The sequence below is a fragment of the Staurois parvus genome, unplaced genomic scaffold (genome assembly GCF_062004578.1).
Source record: "Staurois parvus isolate SC_StPar_1 unplaced genomic scaffold, SC_StPar_1.0 ptg000581l, whole genome shotgun sequence".
Lineage (NCBI taxonomy): Eukaryota > Metazoa > Chordata > Amphibia > Anura > Ranidae > Staurois > Staurois parvus.
The window spans coordinates 352501-372500 of record NW_028318377.1 but is presented as its reverse complement, the minus strand read 5'-3'; the positions used below and the strand labels follow the sequence as shown (position 1 = coordinate 372500).

The 20000-nt window shown below is 41.8% G+C and overlaps 1 protein-coding gene across 1 annotated transcript in view; it reads left to right on the top strand.

Annotated features, from left to right (window-relative positions):
* Positions 1 to 20000, top strand: part of NSD2 (nuclear receptor binding SET domain protein 2) — a 106347-nt gene that overhangs the window by 38027 nt on the left and 48320 nt on the right. Inside the window, exons 3-5 of the mRNA XM_089692263.1 lie at positions 2540 to 2702; positions 4700 to 4866; positions 9139 to 9582. Of these exons, the coding sequence (XP_089548389.1) occupies positions 2540 to 2702; positions 4700 to 4866; positions 9139 to 9582 (774 nt within the window). The remainder of the gene's footprint in view (positions 1 to 2539; positions 2703 to 4699; positions 4867 to 9138; positions 9583 to 20000) is intronic.

The following is a 20000-nucleotide window of genomic DNA, read 5'->3' as shown; positions in this document are numbered from 1 at the left end:
CAATCTGTCAGTCTGTGGAGTGCATTATGTCACAATAATAGCCAGCCAAATTGTATTTTTTAGAAGATCAGCGGTAGCTTCTCCTTTTTTTGTTTTTCACACCCATTTTTCTTTCATACGAATTAAGGGATTTCCTGTGTTTAGAAGAGTTGCAGTGTCCATTGTATTGTATTGATTGTGTTCGCTTGTTGCATGCAAATCTATCTTTTCTTCAAGGGACACTGGCAATAAAAACCATAGTTCGGCCCAGGGTAAAACCCTTCTGACTACCAGCATGCCTCAGCTTTTTGCCAAAGCCTTGAGAATGGATGTTTTTTTCTTCAGAGTTGCTGTTTTGATTACTTAAAGGATAAGTGAACTTCAAAACAAATGGCCCCTGAGCTTTTTGCTCTCTATCCTAACCCATCTTTCCCCCTCCACAAATATCTGCTTGGCTTGATCTACTGTCTTTTCTAGCCTATAGATTTCTATGGGGCTATCCTTTTGTCTCAAATTTCAGGCCTTGGGCCACAGCCCCTTTAAAAGTCTGTGTATGGGGGTTTAGGAGAGTGACATTTGATGTATGTGAGCTATATATTTACACTGGGTTCCCAGACCACTATGGGATAGCTGTAAAGATGGTACAACCGCTTGCTTTGCAGCTCCCTTTGCCCGATGGAAACCTTCTACTGAGCTTTCTTGATAAGATGATTCACTGCTCTTATGACTGGTTGGAGGTCTGTAATCGGCTTTCTTTCATCACATCTGATAATGTAAAAGGGAGACTAAAGCTCTACCTGCTGGCTGGATAGAAAACTGAATAATGTGCCATTTCATATTTTCTTGATTAAAAAAAAAAATGATCAGGGCCTTAATGAAGACAAATTTACAAAACCATAGTGCATTCACTTTAATGGGCCACTAGAAGGAAAGTTGTATAGGATTTCTATACTTGACTGCAATTTGAGAGAATACGGTTACGGTGGGCTTGGCTGCTTTTGGCACATACCATGTTGAGCATGGGGAAACGGTTTTATATGGGGTTGCATGTTTTTTGCAGTGGACATGTTACAGGAGAGCATCCTTACTGGTTGTTGGATCCAACAGTTGGCTGTGAGAAGGTTTTGCAGGTTGCAGAAAGTAATTTTGGGAAACACTGTTCTATAGAGTTTGACCGGAAGTAAGCTGTGCATTGAAAGTCACTTTCTGTATCGCCTTTTTGTTTCAGAATCTTCTGTTCTGATGATCTATTGCCTGTTTGTCTAAAGATGCCGATACAAATGTTTACATATTAAAATTATGTGCTATAAGTTTATTGACCTAAAAATATTAGACGGTCACTTTGCCTATGTCTAGCCTAACCCCTGGTCCTGGACTACTACTCTCCTCCTCTCCTGCATCCTCCATCTGCTGCAAAATACCTGGTTTTCTCCTTGGTGTGAGAGGGCATGTGACCTCTGTCCATAATACTGTGATTGGGCCTAGACAATGTTGTATGATGGAGGGGTTGATTTTATCCATCCTGTGTGAGCTACAACACAGAGCTTAGTTGGGGTATTTTGCAAGGGGATCACTGCCTGGGTGAACGAAAGTTGGTTGAAGGTTGGGCTAGCAAAAGACATGGGCGGAGTGTCTTTTCTTGAAATGCTGTTTTGTTTCTATCAAAGTCTAGCCTAGCCCCAAAACTTCCAGTTAATGTTGAGCTGTCCTGGCCATGTTCCAGGACACTGCAACCATCAGGGCTCGTTCACACTTGAATTTCTAACTCTTGCCAAACGCCCCTATAGCGTTTGACAGGCGTTTGCGAAGAGTTTTTAACACTCCCCAAAACGCCCTATGCAAGTTTTTGAGGCGTTTGCCAAGCGTTAAAACCGCACCACAAACGCCTATAATGAAGTTTAATGGTATTAACGTTCCGCAAACGCCTGCCAGGCGTTTGAGGATTGTCACCATAGACTTCAACTCCTCCTGACTGGACATGAGGCGTCAATTTTGCCGCAACGCTAACACAGTGTTAAAAGCACTGTGTGCTGCTTTGTGTAGAATTTTCATAGGCGTTTGAGGAGCGTTAACGCTTCCCAAACACCTATCTAATGCCTGCTAACAAAGCTAATGTGAACTTGGCCTTAGAGGCTTGCTCCCAGCATCACAGGAGCGAGCAGTAAATGACCTACAGTTATGTACTTACTTTAAACAACGGAGCAGATTTAGTAAAATTGGTTCACTCATAATCTTGCGCAGCGGTGCATGGGAGCCAATCGGCTTCTAACTTCAGCTTGCTTATTTAAGCTTTGGCAGTAAAACCTGGAAGCTGATTGGTTTCTATGCAGAGCTGCACCAGGTTTTGCACTCTCCAGTTTTAGTAAATAACCTCCAATATTTTACCAAAATGCATGGTGTGTTTGAACTTATTGAGCCTATTTGTGTGCATAGGTTATTTTCTTAAAAGGTGAACAGGGCCTCTAAGCTGTCGTCAATATTGTGCAAGGCTTGTCTTTTCTTATATTTTCTGTTATACAATGTTTCTCCATTATAGTAATATTTTCTTATTTTTCAAAAGTCTGTTTCAGATCTAGACACATCCGTTGAGCAGAAAGAGCAGAATGAAATTCCGTGTAAATTCTCAGTTGGAGATCTTGTGTGGTCTAAAGTGTCCGGATATCCATGGTGGCCATGTATTGTGACATCTGATCCTGTTCTTCACAGCCACACCAAGATCAAGGGTAGGTTCTGCTTTGTTAGAAGCCGCCACAGCAGTTATGCTTGAAGCTTTCTTTTAAGCGGAGGGAACGCCCTTACATTGTTTATATTGGTGTGTGACTGTAATGTTTGCATTTCAGCCTTGGCTTGGAATGTTACTTTTTTTTATTTAATATGGGATAATTTTAGTTTTCAGTTTGAAAGTGGTCATCCTATGTGCTTTTTTGAAATTTTGTACTTGAAAGAATTTAGCTTTGTGACTATGCACCTATGCATAGCCTGCAGAAGACAACTGTAGTAGATTTTCATTGATTTGTTTTATTTAACTACTAAATGCACAGAAGAAACAAATATGGGACCTATATCCTCTTCCAGTATATTTTGTATATGAACATACTCTTGTGGTTTCGCCCCTCTTTTGGTGCTCTGAAGCTGCATAGGATAATCCCATACACAGTCCTTTCTTTTTATTGTAATTTGATCAGCTAATGAGAATAGCTCCAAAGGTTGTGCTTATTATGAGCTCATTACTGTCTGTAAGCCCAACCGAATCTCCTCTCTACAGAGCAGGTGCACCCACTGCAATCCTGATTTGAACTCTTCAGATGCCATTTGGCAACTCCTATAAATGGATGTTTAACCATTAGCCGCCCGGCCAATGGCCGTTTGGCGGCTTCAATTGTGTCCCTGCATTCTGGGTGCACGCCATTTGGCGTGCTCCCGCACATGCGCCGTTTGCGCTAATGCAGAGCCGCGCAGCAGTGCGATCTGTCAGCGGCCGTGTACCTCGGACACGGCCGATGACAGATCCAAGTACCGGCTCCCATTGCTGGTACCATGTGACCTGCTGTGACCAATCACAGCAGGTCACATGACAGTTGTATACAATGGATGGCTTCATTCATGATGCCATCCATTGTATACTAGTGCCTAGCTGTGAATGGTCACAGCTAATCACATGCACATGTCATGTGATTAGTTGTGACCAAATCACAGCTAAGCACAAAAAAAAAAAGAAAAAAAGTTGAATGAATCCATTTTCATTCAGGTAAATGCTTGCTTATAGCAAAGTAATTCTTTGCTATAAGCAAATTGTGTAAAAAAAAAAAAAAAAAAAAAAATACTGATCACTTCCCCAAAGTAGTACGTTACTATGGTAACATTGTACTACTTTGGTCAAAGTAAAATATGAAAAAAAAATCTTTAAATAAAAAAAAAAAATGTAATAAAAAATTAAATAAAATAAAAAAAAAATATATTTTTTTTTTTCATACTGTCACCAGTCAGTGTCCCTGTTCACCGCCATGCCAGTTATATGATGACGCTGTACTGCACTGGTGACAGTATGTAAAAAAAAAAATAGGAAATTTTTTTAATTTTTTCATTTTCCGAAAAATTATGACAAAAAAATACAACTTCAAAAAACTCGCCATTCCTCTTATGAAGTACGTCGGACTGTCTACTCTGCAAAAAGGGGTCATTTGGGGGATATCTGTACTGTTCTGACATTCTTGGACCTCAAGAAATTAGATTGGCCGTCAGTACTTCAGGATTGATCAATATTCAGATCTATACCATAGTTTGTGAACTCTATAACTTTCCTACAAACTAAAAAATACATCCTAATTTGGGTTATTTTCACCAAAGACATGTAGCAGAATACATCTCGGCCTAAACTTATGAAGAACAATTATTTATTTGTAAACTTTTATAACAGAAACAAAGAAAAATGTGTTTTTTTTTTTTTCAAACTTTTTGGTCTTTTTTTTTGTTAATTTAGCAAAAAATAAAAACCCCAGCATTGATTAAATACCACCAAAAGAAAGCTCTAGTTGTGTGAAGAAAATGATAAAATTTTTGTTTGGGTACAATGTTGTATGACCACGCAATTGTCATTCAAAGTGTGAGAGCGCTGAAAACTGGCCTGGGCAGGAAGGTGTAAAATTGCACGGTATTGAAACGGTTAACCTAAAAAGTTGACTGCTTCTGGAGAAATGATTTGCATTCCATTTTATTACAGGACAGAAAAAGAGCTTTCGCCAGTATCACGTGCAGTTTTTTGGAAATGCACCAGAAAGAGCATGGATTTTCGAAAAGAGTATTGTGCCTTACACCGGAGAACAAGAGTATGAACAGCTCTGCCAGGAGAGCGCTAAACAGGCTACAAGCAAAGCTGAAAAAGTCAAGGTGTGTACAGCTAACCTGTGTTGGAATGATCAGCTGTCTCATTTGAGAAGTGTTAGGATAGGTCTATATGTTGAGCAGCTTTCTCATTTGAGCTTGTATACCTCATATAGAAACCACTAAACAGCTCATCCACTCCCTCATCATATCACGACTCGACTACTGCAACTCCCTCCTCACTGGCCTGCCTCGCCGCTGGGTATCCCCGCTTCAGTCCATCCTGAATACGGCTGCCAGACTCATTCACCTTTCCAACCGCTCTGTCTCCGCCACCCCCCTCTGCCAATCCCTCCACTGGCTTCCGATTGCGCAACAGATCAAGTTTAAAATCCTAACACTGACGTACAAAGCTGTCCACCATACTGCCCCGAACTACATCACTGACCTAATATCCAAGTACCGCCCAGCACGCACACTCCGCTCCTCACAAGACCTCCTTCTCTCTAGTTCCCTGGTCTCCTCCTCCCATACCCGCCTCCAGGACTTCTCCAGGGTGTCACCCATCCTCTGGAACTCCCTTCCCCAACCCATCAGATTATCACCTACTCTCCTCTCCTTTAGGCGCACCCTGAAAACCCATCTCTTCAGGGAAGCCTACCCCACCCCCTGCTAATTTGACCGACCTCCTCCACTCTTCCTACCACTCCATCCCCCACAGCTATCTCCTCCTGTACCACTATCCCGTCCCTTTTAGATTGTAAGCTCCAAGGAGCAGGGCCCTCGATCCCCTCATGTTTTGCATTGTATTGGTATTGTTCTGTCACATGTTCTGTCCCCCTTTGTAATGTACAGCGCTGAGTGAACTATTGGCGCTTTATAAATACTGTATAATAATAATAATATAGCAAAATATCTGCACTATTTCAGTTCTCTTCGCAACATGCTCAGTTAGGGTGCCTTCGGTTAGAGTATCTGTTTTCTGTGGCCATTCTTCTTTTTTTATTTTAAAGCTTTGGATAGTGTGGAAGGGTTACAACCTCTGTTCATTGAGGGATACAGAAAATCTTACCTTTTTGGGTTATACTGCAGCCTACAGGAGGGTACATTACATTTTTAGGACAGACCAGGGTAACCCCTCCTACTACAAGCATGCCTCCTTTATTTGCTATTGTCCTAGGATGGATATCAGTTTTGTTTTGGCTCTGCTGTATAAAAGACTAACCTATTTTTGCTAGCACCATATTTTTTTTTTTTTTACTCCAGCAATTTTCTTCAGTCAAGACTGGACACTGCTGTTAGAACTCGTCCCTTCAACTGGAACTCCCTGGTGTAGCTGTCCTCATCCTGGCTATTAGATTGCTGTGTTCAATCCTGCTGGACTGGGCATTGTGGGGACACCCTGGAAGTTACCTTTGGTCACTGGGTTTTGCGTAGGGTGCTTTCCAAAGTCCATTCTGCCTAACAGATGCCTTTCCAGGTCCGGAGCTGCTGACATTTCCTCACTGCTTGCCTCATGTCTGAAGACTTGCTTTGGTCCTCAGGTACATAGGTCCCTGGGTGCCTTTTAGAATTCCCAGTTTCTGCCACAGAAGTGGTTCTGTTCTGTCACCTGCTGTGTTGTGCACTCTTGGTGCTCTTTTGTATCATACAGAGTTGAGGAAGCATCTCCTCACTACTGCTCCTGCTTTGCAAAATGTCAAGAAAAATTAATCCTTACCCTGCTCTCACCTACGGTGACTTTGATCACCTGTCGTCTGACCCTCACCTGCTGCAGCTCTTTTTAGTACCTGGGGCCTTGTCTCATACCCTAAGCCTTACCACCACACAGTTGCAACATTTCTGACACGTCTGGGAAGTACCACTTTGCTGTGTGCCACCAGCTCACGCTCTGCTAAACTGTTCTTGGCTGTTTGTAGCACGTCTGCTTAATGTCTGCAACCTGGTATCCTGTTTTTCCTTTGTCTGTTGGATGTGATTAGTTCCTCTGCCCTCTTGGCCGAGGTTTTCGCTACAATCATGCAAGACATTATGGCCCAAATCACCCAATTATTTGTTGACTGCACAGGCCAAGTGCGATCTCCCTCAGATTCTCCGATTTGTCAGTGACCACTGAGCCATCAGCTGCTGTGACTGTGATTCTGAGTTGCTTCAGTTTTTACCTGATAAGGTTGCTTCCTCAAAGGGCACTCACACATACAACTCTTTACTATATTTCAAAAAGTGGTTAAAACATTTAAACACTGCTTGGGAAAAAAAAGTTTCATATGTAAAATACATGCTTTCTCCGACACAAATGGATAACACCGCTATTCCAGGTACATATGCTTAATATTTCATTCAGTTTGTATGTGCTTTCTGTTTGTGATTGACATCCGCAATTTCCTCTACTCTTCTGCAGTATCCGATAACAAAATCTCTGTACAATCCCCTCCAGACCATAAAAACCATGCAATATGGAAACACTCAAACACTCCACCTACCACCAAATCAGGCAGACCCTCATACACCCTTACAAAAGCCACACAATCAGATTGCACAGTGCGTTGTTCCAAAATGCATTTAATTTGTCATATTATTCAAACTGAATGGGCCTGTTTGCTTCTATTATAATTTTGCTTCCTCCTGCAATAAAAGTTTGCCTCTGACTCCAAGACCCGATTTTATTTGCTTTTAGATACACTACTTTTACCATCCTTCTATCACTATTATGGATATTCTGAATATAGGCAATGAAGCGAGGTGTATCAATGAACATGGAAGACTTTGTGTAAGTTTTGGGGGCTTCTACCCTCAGAGTTTCTCCCTGGGACAAATCTTTTCCTTTCTACAGCTGGGACTGGACCAGCGTTTGGCTCTCAAAGTCCGGTTTCTGACTGCCAGTTTCTATCTTCCTTTTAGAGTCTGTTGGTCTCTCCCTTCTTAATTTAGGACCCTTTTTGTACAGGGATCTCTCATGTAGATTCCCATGTTCCTTCCCCTGTGACTCTAAGGGACCTGAATCTGGATGTCTCTGCTTCATAAACAGATCTGAAGCCATTAGAGACATTACACTTTGTACCCTCACCCATACAGTGGTATTTCATGATGCCACCACCTACTGAAAAGCTTTTTGAAACTGGTGCCCCTATCATTCAAGGAACCTTTTCTGCTTCTGCATAGGGAGGTTCTGAATTTTCTTCTTGCCCAAGATCGTTTCTGCCTTTCGCCCCAACAAGGACTGTTCTTCTGTCGCTCCTATCTTGTTCCAGTTCACCAAAAGGAAATTTAATTCCATTGTCTACGTGTGGGTCTGGCTGTGTGAGCATCTCTTAGCCACTGCTTCTTTAGGAGGACTGAGGTCTTTTTGTAACCCTATATGGACTCTGTAAGGATGGACAGGATTCTCGTTCCACCATCTCAAGCTTGGATGAAGGCCTGCCTAAACCATCTAATGGTGTCAAGGATTAGGTTTTATCCTTTCCTGTAAAGGTACACTTGACTAGATTGATAAAGGGTTCTTGGACATTTTGACATCAAGCAACATTTTCCAGATTTGCAAGGCTACCACCTTGTTTTCTGTGCATACATTTTCTATGTTCTGCCTCATCTGATACTTGCTTCAAGAGTAATTATCCTTCAGGTTGTTCTTTGAGCTGCAGTTTGTCCCCAGTTCCTGGTAAGTTGGGCCTGTTGGCAGGTAGTTTCATGTTGCCCATTCCTCAGTTGAACTGTTTTTGGACATTCTAAAGTTTAAAGACTTCCGTGTCTATCAATGGATGATAAAGAAAATATGATTTTTGTACTCCCTGTAAAATCCATTAATTGGCACCCATTAAGGGCTTCAACAGGTGTGTTTATGATCATGCTCTGTGCTGCTTTGCTACAAAACTGAGGCATGCTTGTTGTGGAACAGCTTATTCTGGGCTGGACTTTTGTTTTTATTTGTTCATGTCCAATCCTCCTGTAGGTAGCAATATAACCAACTTCTTGGATCCCTCAATGGACTCCAAGAAAAGGAATTTATGGTGAGTCGTGAAAAATTCTGTTTTTCATTGACAGTTTAACTCCCTTGCATGTACAGCTGAGTGCTGTGAGATCGGGATTTTCTTGAGTCACAGCTTTGAGGTGGTTATTATAGGAGGGCCTGTGACAGAAATCATTCAGGTCTTTGTTTTCTTGCAACCAGTGAGTCTCATTGTTGAATACTATAGAATTTGACCACTAAATGTCCTCCCATAGGAACATTTAATGAAGCAACAATTTTATTGCAACAGCTTTTATTATGCGGTGTAGAACTTTTAAGGTACCATGGAGGTTTGTTTTTAATTTTTCTTTTTTTCTGATCCTATTGTACAGCTTTTGAAACCGATAACTGGCAAATTGAAAACCCAGTGGGACATAGGTATGGAACAAGTGAAAGAAGCCTTGCAGATGACTGTGGAGGGGAGGAAAGATAAGTTTACTTTCATTTATATTAAAGACCGTCCCCATCTAAATCCTAAAGTGGTTGGGAAGGCTGCTGTTCCTGCAGAGTCTTGTAACGATGATGATTCCGATGAACCTCCTGAAAGTCCTAAGAAAGATGGAGTGCCTAGCAAAAGGAGAAGAGTCTCAAGGAATTCCTCTGCCAGCTGTCAAGAGACTGATCCTGATTGGAAAACCACTACTGAAAGCCCAGATGCTAAAGGAGCCATGTCCTTGCCTATCCAGAAAAGGAAGTCAGGAGCACATAATGCAAGAGGCAGAAAGGGAGATGCTGCTACTCAGTTCCTGGTTTTCTGCCAGAAGCACAAAGATGAGGTTTGTCTTAAATGCTAGCATTGTTAACAGAATGTATTACTTTTTTTTTTTTTTTTTTTGAGTATAAAGGCTTACGCCACTAAAAGAGATATTTTGTTTTTAGTAGTCTTGTTAGCATGTGTCTTCAGAGGCAAGATTCCCCACAATTCTCTATATTCACATCAGAATCTGATAATGTTGGCTTGGTGCTGTCAGAATTAGGGCTTCTGGTGTGGATATCGCTGCTCTCCAGTCCTTGTGAGAAATGAGGGTTATATGCAGTTTCTTTTGGCACAACTCCTAGAAACAGAAAAGTTGTCTCTCCTATATTTTTTTTTTCTCTTAGTCTCTTGAACTGTAAGCTTAATTCTCAATTTAAATTTATAGGGAGGACAGATGTTGAAGACCATTGCCCAATTAAAGTTACATAGTTAGTCTGGCTGAAAAAAAGACAAATGTCCCATCCAGTTCAACCATTAAAAAAAAAAAAAAAAAAAAAAGTTAGTCCTATACCCACAGTTGATCCAGAGGAAGGCAAAAAAACTCAGCAAAGCATGATCCAATTTGCTCCTGCAGGGAAAAAAATTCCTTCCTGATCCCCCGAGAGACAATCTGGATATTCCCTGGATCAACTTTACCTATAAATGTTAGTATCCAATTATATTCTGTGTATCCAAGAAAAAAAATCCAGGCCTTTTTTTTTTTTTTTTTTTTTTTTTTTTTTTTTTTTTTTTAAAGCAATCCACTGAGCTGGCCAGAAACAACCCTTCAGGGAGTCTATTCTACATTTCCAAAGCTCTTACTGTGAAGAAACCTTTACATCTGGAGGAAAATAAATGTAATCTCCAAACAAGGAAAGCGTGCCCCCTTGTCCTCCGTGATGACCTCGGTGAATAGCTCTACACCAAGTTCACTATATGAACCACTGATGTATTTATGCATGTTGATCATATCCCCCCTTATGTATTATACATGGAGATCATATCCCCCCTTATGTATTATACATGGAGATCATATCCCCCCTTATGTATTTTATACATGTTGATCATATCCCCCCTTATGTATTATACATGGAGATCATATCCCCCTTATGTATTATACATGGAGATCATATCCCCACCTTATGTATTATACTTGGTGATCATATTCCCCCTTAATCTCCTCCTCTCAAAAGAGACTAAATTCAGTTCCTGAATAAATAAAGTGGAACTTTAGGCTATACACTGTGTTCACAATTATTAGGCAAGTTGTATTTTTGAGGTTTAATTTAATTATTGAACAACTACAGTGTTCTACGTCAATTTTAAATTGTTAATAATCCTCAATCCTGAATATTTAAGAAAGTAAAAGTGAGGTTTTGGCTTACTTGGGAGAATATCTGTGTGCACAATTATTGGGCAACTATTAGTGTGCAGAATTAATATGCAACTAAATGAAAAACAAAAATTTTCCCATTTCACTTGTTTACTGTAATCTGTTAAAGTGGGACAATAAACAACTCAAAATTTACAAATATTTGACATTTAAAAAAAAATAAAAATCAGCCACCCCTCTTTTCAGTAAGTCATAAGCCTTCAATTCACAGAGTCTGTCAGTTTCTTGATCTGTTGACTAGCAACTTTTTGTGCAGCAGCAACCACAGCCTCCCAGACACTGTTTAGAGAGGTGTACTGTTTTCTTTCACTGTAAATCTCTCATTTAAGAAGGGCCCACAAGCCCTCAATAGGGTTTAGGTCAGGTGAGGAAGGAGGCAATGTCATTATTCTTTCATCTTTTAAGGCCTTTACTGGCTAGCTACACAGTGGAGTACTTTTCGTGGGATGGAGCATTGTCCTGCATAAATATCATGGTCTTTTTGAAAGATGCAGACTTTCCTGTACCACTGCTTGAAGAACGTGTCGTCTAAAAACTGGCAGTAGGTTTGGGAGTTGATTTTGAGTCCATCTTCACCTCAAAAAGGTCCAACTAGCTCATCTTTATTAATACCAGCCCATACCAAGTTCCCCACCTCCACCTTGCTGGTGTCTGAGCCGAAGTGGAGCTCTGTGCCCTTTACTGATCCAACCATGGACCCATCCATGAGTCACTCACATCTCATCAGTCCATCAAACCTTTTGAAAAAGTTGTCCTCAGATATTTCTTGGCCCAGTCTTGACATTTCCACATGTGTCTTGTTCAGTGGAGGTTGGGTTTCAGCTTTTTTGGCAGTTAATTTGCATTTTTTTTTTCTTGACCCGTTTCTTGCGACCCTGTTGACTATTTTCACCAAAACGTTTGGTTCTGTGATTACATTACATTTCTTGCTCCAACACTTGCAGTTTACAACTTTCAGTGCTGCTGGTTCCTGCTTTGTGCTACTTCCCTGAACTTAGTCTTTATAGTAAAGACTTACAAGTGGACAGTGTAATCTGCAGTTAGTCTGTTGGGATGAAGAAGGGGAGTGCCTTGCCATCTTGCTGTTGAACTATGTGTTCTATGGGAGGACACACAACTGTCTTTTCAGTCTCGGCTGATGTTCCTTACAAGCTGGTGCAGTTGAAGCAGACCTTTTTTACTTAAATGTTAAAATTTTGGGCACATTCTTGGTCAGATGGACAATGGTTAATAAAATGCTTTGCTGCTGTGCCAGGCTCTGTTCAGTGCTGGCCATAGGCACTTTGTCATATGATCTTTGCTTAAGGAGATGAGCCAGACTATACTCTTGTTTTCTCCATCAGATGCCTAACTGTTTAAACGTTAGCGTTGACGGGAACTTGGTACAGTATGTTGTACCAAGATCTGTACTTTTCAGGTCTTTGTTAAATGGGGCTTTTCTGCAATGTATCTTGTCAAGGGCATTTTGGCACTGAGTTTCATTGTATATTGCGTTGATTAAAGTTCTTCCGGCCTCTGCCACCTCCAAAAAAAAAAAAAGTCAGCAGCTACAACTAAGCGGCGAAGTGAGACGCAAAGTGGGAGCAGGTACCTTTCAAAACCAGGTGCCCGCTCCCCACCAAAAGGTGCCAAATGTGGCAGCAATTGGGGTGAGGAGGCAGAAAAGCAGAGCTTCCACTTTTGGGTGGAACTCCAGTTTAGGTTTTAGAACACAACGTCTGCAAGAATGAGTTTTCTCTGAAAATATTTATGTAGTGTCAACAGGTTTGAGTTTTCTACAGTTTGAAGACCGTTCAGGCCAGCCTGTAGGCTTAGATCCGTGTTTGCTATGGTGGGTCCAGTCCTTTTTTTTTTTTTTTTTTTTTTTATATTTCAGTATGGCAACATACAACTTTGATTGTTTAGAGTATTACCATTTTAATATTTTAAATATGGTGTTGAAGCATGTGATAATGAATGCCTTGCTTAAGGATGGCTTTTTTTATTTTTTTTTTTATATATTCACTGCTTATTCATGCTTCTGATTGCCCTTGTGAGGATTAAGTGGTTGCATAAGACAAATACTGGTAATTGTGCAATAATTGCCTTGTGTCTTGGTAAGCATAGCATCCATTTGCTTGTTACCTAGATAATACATGAGAGATATAATATAGACGGCTTTGTAGAGCAGTGTCTCATAGGAAGTTATGGTATATCTTTCAATATTCATAGGGTGCTGAAAGCATTTTGTCAGGAGTTTTGTAGAGTTTTTCAGAAGTCTGATTTAGACCTTTGTATTCCAATGGTTTTTATTAATTTTAAACAGTATAAAACAGAGGCAACAAAACACGCCCACGCAGGGGCTATCAATTGCACCGATAGAAAATGTATAATAGAGCAGACAACGCTCTAATTCCAATAAGGCAAAACGCATGCCCACGCAGGGGCCATCAATGGCACATAGGTTACAATAACATCAGTGAAACTCAGATTATTGCAACTAAAGACAGCTGTCCACTGTCACATCAAAACAAACAGAAAAGGAAAGAAGAAAAGCAGAGAAGAAAGAAAGAGAAAAAACAAAAACACACACCAGAGAGCAAGGGTCCATGAGCGCCAATACAAAACTCAATCACCTCCCTACACTGGCCGGGGGGAGCGTGGGAAAGGCATATTGCAACCACGGTTCCCATATTTTCAAAAATTTATGTTGAGAGTCATTGCATATACTCGACATCTGTTCATTGAGCATCATAGTAGTCATACGATCCCGCACCCCCTGAAAAAGTACTGATTTAGACCTTTGGATCCTAAGGGCAGTGCTGTATCCACTATCAATAATTGCTTCCTATTGCATTATTTCTTACACCACTTGTTCTTGTTTTAGAGTTTGGGGGTATATTTGTGATCTGAAAAACTGCAATTTTATTTGCTTTAGTAAAAAAGGGCACACCTATCCTCCTCCCTTCATTGCTAGTAAGACTTCCCATCATTCGTCAGGTTTTTTTTTTTCTTTCAAATTAAAGATCTGTTTCTAAACGCCAGAACAGGATATTGGTGGATATTTAGATCTATTGATAGAGTTAAAACGGAGCTTCCAGACCACCCAAAAAAAAAAATTCCCATTGACTTTTAATATAAGGACACTTGCCTATCCAGTGATCTCCTCACCTGAGCCAATTCTTCAGTCAGAATCAGGTGCAGGCACCACATCTTAAGTAGTTCACAAAGCACAGCGCAGTAGGAAATTGTATTCTTTTTAGGCATGGAGTTTTCTGGTTCCTCTCAGGATCAGGAGGCTTTTTTCTTTAAAAAAAAAAAAAATTGAGCATCTCACTAGTAATGAAGGATGGGTATGCTATTAAGGCAAATAAAAATGTAGTTCTGCAGATCAAAAATATACCTCCTAACTAAAACAAATGTAAGAATTAATGCTAACAGCAAATTCACACTAGGTGCGGTGTAGTTTTGAGCTCTGGTTCTGGTGCATATTTAAAACATTTTTTCAGCAGTTCAGATGTGGTTCAAGACAGGATTTGAAGAGAAAAACACACTGAAATCCTGTTCACAAGCTGATGTGTGGTTTAGAAACGGTTCCCATAGAAGTCAATAAGCCTGGATTCACACCTGAGCCGGGCCTCGCTGCTCAGAAAACATATTGGACCTTTTTTGAATTCACACTGAATCCGCACTCTGGCTGGACCGCATATATGTGAACCACTAAAACTGAAATCCATGTTCTTTAACATGTCATGCGTATCAGATGCAGTTCAAAACGCATCCGATCCGCATATATGTGAACTGGCTCTAAAGGAATCAATTTTTGAAAGCGGCTACAGCACTGGCATTAGGATCTGAAGGTCTAATCAGACATCTGAAAAACCCTACAATGTCTTAAACACTTACAGCATCCTATGCATATTGGAAGATATGCCATAACTTCCTAGGAGACATTACTCTACAAACCAGTCTATATTCTATTTCTCATGTATTGGCTGTCTGGGTTCTGTGAGTACTTAAAGCTTTGACTACTAACCTGAGCCTGTCTGTATACTGCCCTCATGGAAGTAATCTTTTACTATGGTAATGCAACATTTTGTCACATGACCTAACTTTTAAACCCAGTGGTCACAAACGTGCTAGTCAGTCTCTACCTAGGCAACCCAATTCCTGACCGACCTGTGGTCTTAGCCACATCCGAGCCATTAGCAGTGGAAACTTACTGATATCCAATCATTCAGGTCTCTCATCAGCTTTTCCATGAGTCGCAGTCTTCTAAGTTGGAGATGGTTTTTGGGATCTGACTGATGCTGACATTGATCTGATTGTTGATCGCATGGATCAGATGTCTCTAGCTCTGAACTTTTATTTGTGTTGGATTGTTAGAAACCTCCTGTCTTATGTCCTGCATTAGCATATATACCGGTATGAAGGTCTCTGTAACTGTAGTGCTGGACTGCAGAACACGCTTACAAGAAGCATTGCTCTGTATGGCTTTGAAAGACCTCATCTCTGCAGATCAGTGCTGGATGTAATCAAGGATGCTACCAAGACCAAAAGTACTCTTCTTCCTGGTAAAAATGTGAGGAAACGTGCAAGTCCTTTTACCATGAGTTACTTCCCGGAAGTGTCCCTTTCGCTTTACTGTGTTCTCAACTTCCAAGTGGAAGCAGAAGGCTTGGTTTTCCAACCACCCGCAAGGTCCGGCACTCAGCCAAATCCAGCTAAACCCCCCCCCCCCCCCTTTGACATAAGGGTTCCCCTCCATTTTCCGAAGTAGCAGGACACCTGGTGGGCTTTCCAGATACTTGATTCCTGGGTTCAAGAGGTGGTGCTGGAGTTAAAAACTGAAGTTTTGTGGGTTGGGGGTTTCTCACTTTCTAACATCCAGTTGCCCTGTGTCCTCTTTGCAGCTTACAGATCGCCGCCAAGTGCTCTCTGGACCACTGGGTCATTGCCCCTCTCTCTGCAATGGAACATCTTTTGGGCTTTTTACTCAAGTCTTTTTACTGTTCCCCAGCTCAAAGGTGGAATTCTCACATCTTGGACCTTGAGCCTCTAAATGCTTACATTTGTCTCCAAGTATTCCATATGGAATCTGTCAGCGCTTCTATTCGACAGCAAGACTTCTGGCTTCAATGTACTCTATAATGCCAAAACTATTGGAGCTCCTGCCTTTACAAACACATGAACTTTAAAGGCATCTCAGTCCTAGTCCGTAGGGTTCAGTATTGAGTTGGCACACCCTTTACAGCTATACCAGCTTCAACTCTTCTGGGAAGGCTGTCCACAAGGTTTAGGAGTGTCTGTTTTACCATTCTTGCAGAAACGCATCTGTCAGGTCAGGCACTGATGTTGGGGGAGGAGGCCTGGCTCACAGTCTCCGCTCTAATTCATCCCAAAGGTGTTCTATCAGGTTGAGGTCAGTACTCTGTGCAGGCCAGTCAAGTTCCTCCACCCCAAACCCGTGTGTTTTTTATAGACCTTGCTTTGTGCACTGGTGCGCAGTCATGTTGGAACAGGAAGGGGCCATCCCCAAACTGTTCGCACAAAGTTGGGAGCATGAAATTGTCCAAAATGTCTTGGTATGCTGACGCCTTAAAGACTACCTGTGATGGAACGCGTGTCACTCCGATTGGGTGATTGTCAGAGAACCGCTTCCTCACAACTGGGACACTGGACCAAGGTATTATAGCTGGGCATTGCACTCAAGACTAGACAACGCTTGCTTAAATGCCAAACTGGAAGTACTTTATTGAACAACACAGGTTTTTATATGCTTCAGAAATGGGGGTAGTCCCCACAATAATATAAATATTACACATTGAGATAAACATCCCCCATTGATTAGGTAAGCGCTTGATCACATTATCCTAAACAGTGTAAACAGTACAGCTAACAGTGATCTAATTAACAGTAAGCTAATTAACAGCCAAGCACCCAAACAATGCTTTAATCAGGGAGCATTTTTCAGATGTTTGCTTTCACTTGTATAATCTGTCCATCATAAGATATTCCAACAGTCTAAAAAGCGTAATTTCATTTATCTTCATAGATTTCTTGAGGGAAATTGTTGATAAATATTTCCCAAATAGAGGAGATTTTCCAACCCAGCCCATATGAGGGCCACCATGTTTTCTCTGACCAGTAACCTGTACAAGATTAATATTACATCTTTCCATGCACTCCAGAAGGGAATATTTATTGTCTGTATGCAGAGAATGAATCCAAGCTTCGCTCTCAGCATTCATCACATTGTTAATCATTAGAGAATGATCTGCTCTCTCCATGGGCCATAATCAGTGGGTAGAAGGCTAGCCCCTAATCCCCTCCAAAAGCCCCTGTCCCGGTTGAGTCTGTCACAGTTCCCTTCACTGGAACTAAGGGGCCAAGCCCATTCCCTGAAAAACAACCCCACACCATAATCCCCCCTCCACCAAACATTACACTTGGCACAAGTACCATTCTCCTGGCAACTACCAAATTCAGACACGTCCATTGGATTACCAGACAGAGAAGCATGATTAGTCACTCAAGAGAACACATCTCCACTGCTCTAGAGTCCAGTGGTGGTGCGCTTTGCACCGCTGCATCCAACGCTTTGCATTGCACTTGGTGATGTAAGGCTTGGATGCAACTGCTCGGCCATGGAAACCCATTCCTTGAAGCTCTCTATGCACTGTTGTGCTAATCTAAAGGCTACACGAAGTTTGGAGGTCTTTAGCTTTTGACTCTGCAGACAGTTTGCGGCTTCTGCACACTGTGCTTCAGCATGCGCTGACCTCGTTCTGTCATTTTACGTGGCCTTTTATATTGCTGCTGTTCCCAGTTGCTTCCAATTTGTTATATTACCACTAACTGTCGACTATGCATCATTTAGTAGCAAGGAAATTTCATAGATGGAGTTATTGCACAGGTGGCAACCTATCATGGTACCACATTTGAATTCACTGAGCTCCTGAGAGCAACCCATTCTTTCACAAATGTTTGTAGAAACACTCTACATGCCTAGGAGCTTGATTTTATACACCTGTGGCCATGGAGATGATTGGAACACCTGAATCCAATGATTTGGAGGGGTGTCCCAATACTTTTGACAATACAGTGTACATTCAGAGGTGCGTACTACAATATACCCATCTCTTCACAATGATTTTTGCACTCTGCTCTGGGGCCCCTCTGCACTACCAGCTCATGGCTCTTCTATTAGGCTTTTTTTTTTTTTCGGCTTGTCTGTTTTGTAATGCAATGCCAACACCAAGAACAAGCCACATACACCACACTTGTACAATTTAACCAGTGTTTACACCATTATTCTAAACATGTGAGCGACCCACTACCAAATGAACACTTGCCCTGGCACATCATAGCATTCACCTGGCACCCCAAGAAATAACAGAATCCAACCGCAATATTCTTGCACTGTCAAAACCTCCACTTTTATTATCACACAACACACAGGAGGATATATCTTATAGTCCTCACAATCTGCATAATAACGCACACCAATAATAATGTGAGCATTACAGTATGAGATACACTTTTTGACAGCATCACATCATAGAACTAATACATTACCAAAGCTATGGGAAGACGGGAAGGAGACCCCATCGGAACAGTGCACAGGGGATTACAGGGAAGCCTTAAACACGACCAATTGATAAGCCTCATATAGCCTTGGCAAGAGTCCCAGCGTCAGAGCGTCCCCTTTCGCATTAGGAAGGCTTCTAAGGTTTACCGTGTGCAAGCTTCCCTTTTAAATATCCTGTGAACCACTTCTGGCAACTCTCCCGAAATAGGAGGATGCCACGCCCACTCCTGGAGGCGCTAGCAGAAAAGTCCCTTGAGGATAACAGTCATGTCCAGCCATATTACTGGACAAACAACTTTTTATCTCACACTTTTGCTTATCGAACACCCCCAACATGGAGGACACAAGCAAATAAACATTTCTTACTGCATAAACAAGTTTTATCTAACTGAAAAAAAAAATTGAAGTCAGCAGCTACAAAAACTAGCTGCTTACTCTTAAAATACAGTCACTTACCTGTCCCTCGGTCCAGCGGTGCCCTCACCACCGCTGGTTTCACCAGCCGTCTTCTCTCCCTGGTGCCGGCATCTTCAATGTGGGCACCCAGCTGTGACAGCTTGCGGCTTCACGTGTTCCAGAAGACTACGGGGAGGGGGGGGACCACTTCCGCTTCCGATCACCTAGGCAATCGCAGCGGAAGTGGGAGCGGGTACCTGTCAAATTCAGGTGCTGTGTGATGGAAGACCCAGCAGAGGCTGTGGTCATCGCACTGATTGTAATGAAAGGCGCTTGGCCATTGATGTAGATGGCCTCTTTAAAGTGATCTACGAAACCTTAGAAATTGAGGAGGAATAGGATGTACATTTATCTAAGCACGACCTCGTGTACCAAGGTCTACATGCGAAAAAGGCTAGGTTTTTTTCAGTTTTTATTTCCTTGGTTGATACTGTCAAGCTGGAGTGAGAGAACCCTGAAAGAAGACCCTTTCTTTCAGGTAGTCTTAAAAAGAGGTTTTCTTTTGAAGAAGTGTCCCAACATGGAACAAGGTTCCAAAGCTGGACACCCCTTATGTAAGATCTCTAAGAAGACGGACCTAGCCTTTGAGGATATGGGGGCTCTTAAGGATCCCATAGATAAGGGGAGGGGGAATTTTTGCTCCGGAGACCTTGGGATTCTACCTCCATCAGCCTCAAGCTGGCTTTGTTGGCCACCTGTGTCGCCAGAAATTTGGCTTACTCAGCTGCAGATGCATCTCTTGGCAGGGACCTCCAAGCAACAGATTTTGAAATCTTTTTCTTTACTGTTAAGAGTGGGAGGTTTCCTTGCAGATGTTTCGTCCAAATTGGTCAAACTAGCCGCAGAAAATCTTCTGCCTTAGTAAGTTCAGCAAGAAGGGCATTGTGGTTGAAAACCTGGGCGATTGATTCAGCGTCCAAGCTGTGCCTCTGTACCCTCACCCTTTTCAGAGCATAACCTTTTCGGTCCAGGCCTCCAAGAGCCCTCGGAACGTACAGCGGATAAGAAGGCATTTTGTGAGTAAAAGGAGGTCTTAAGC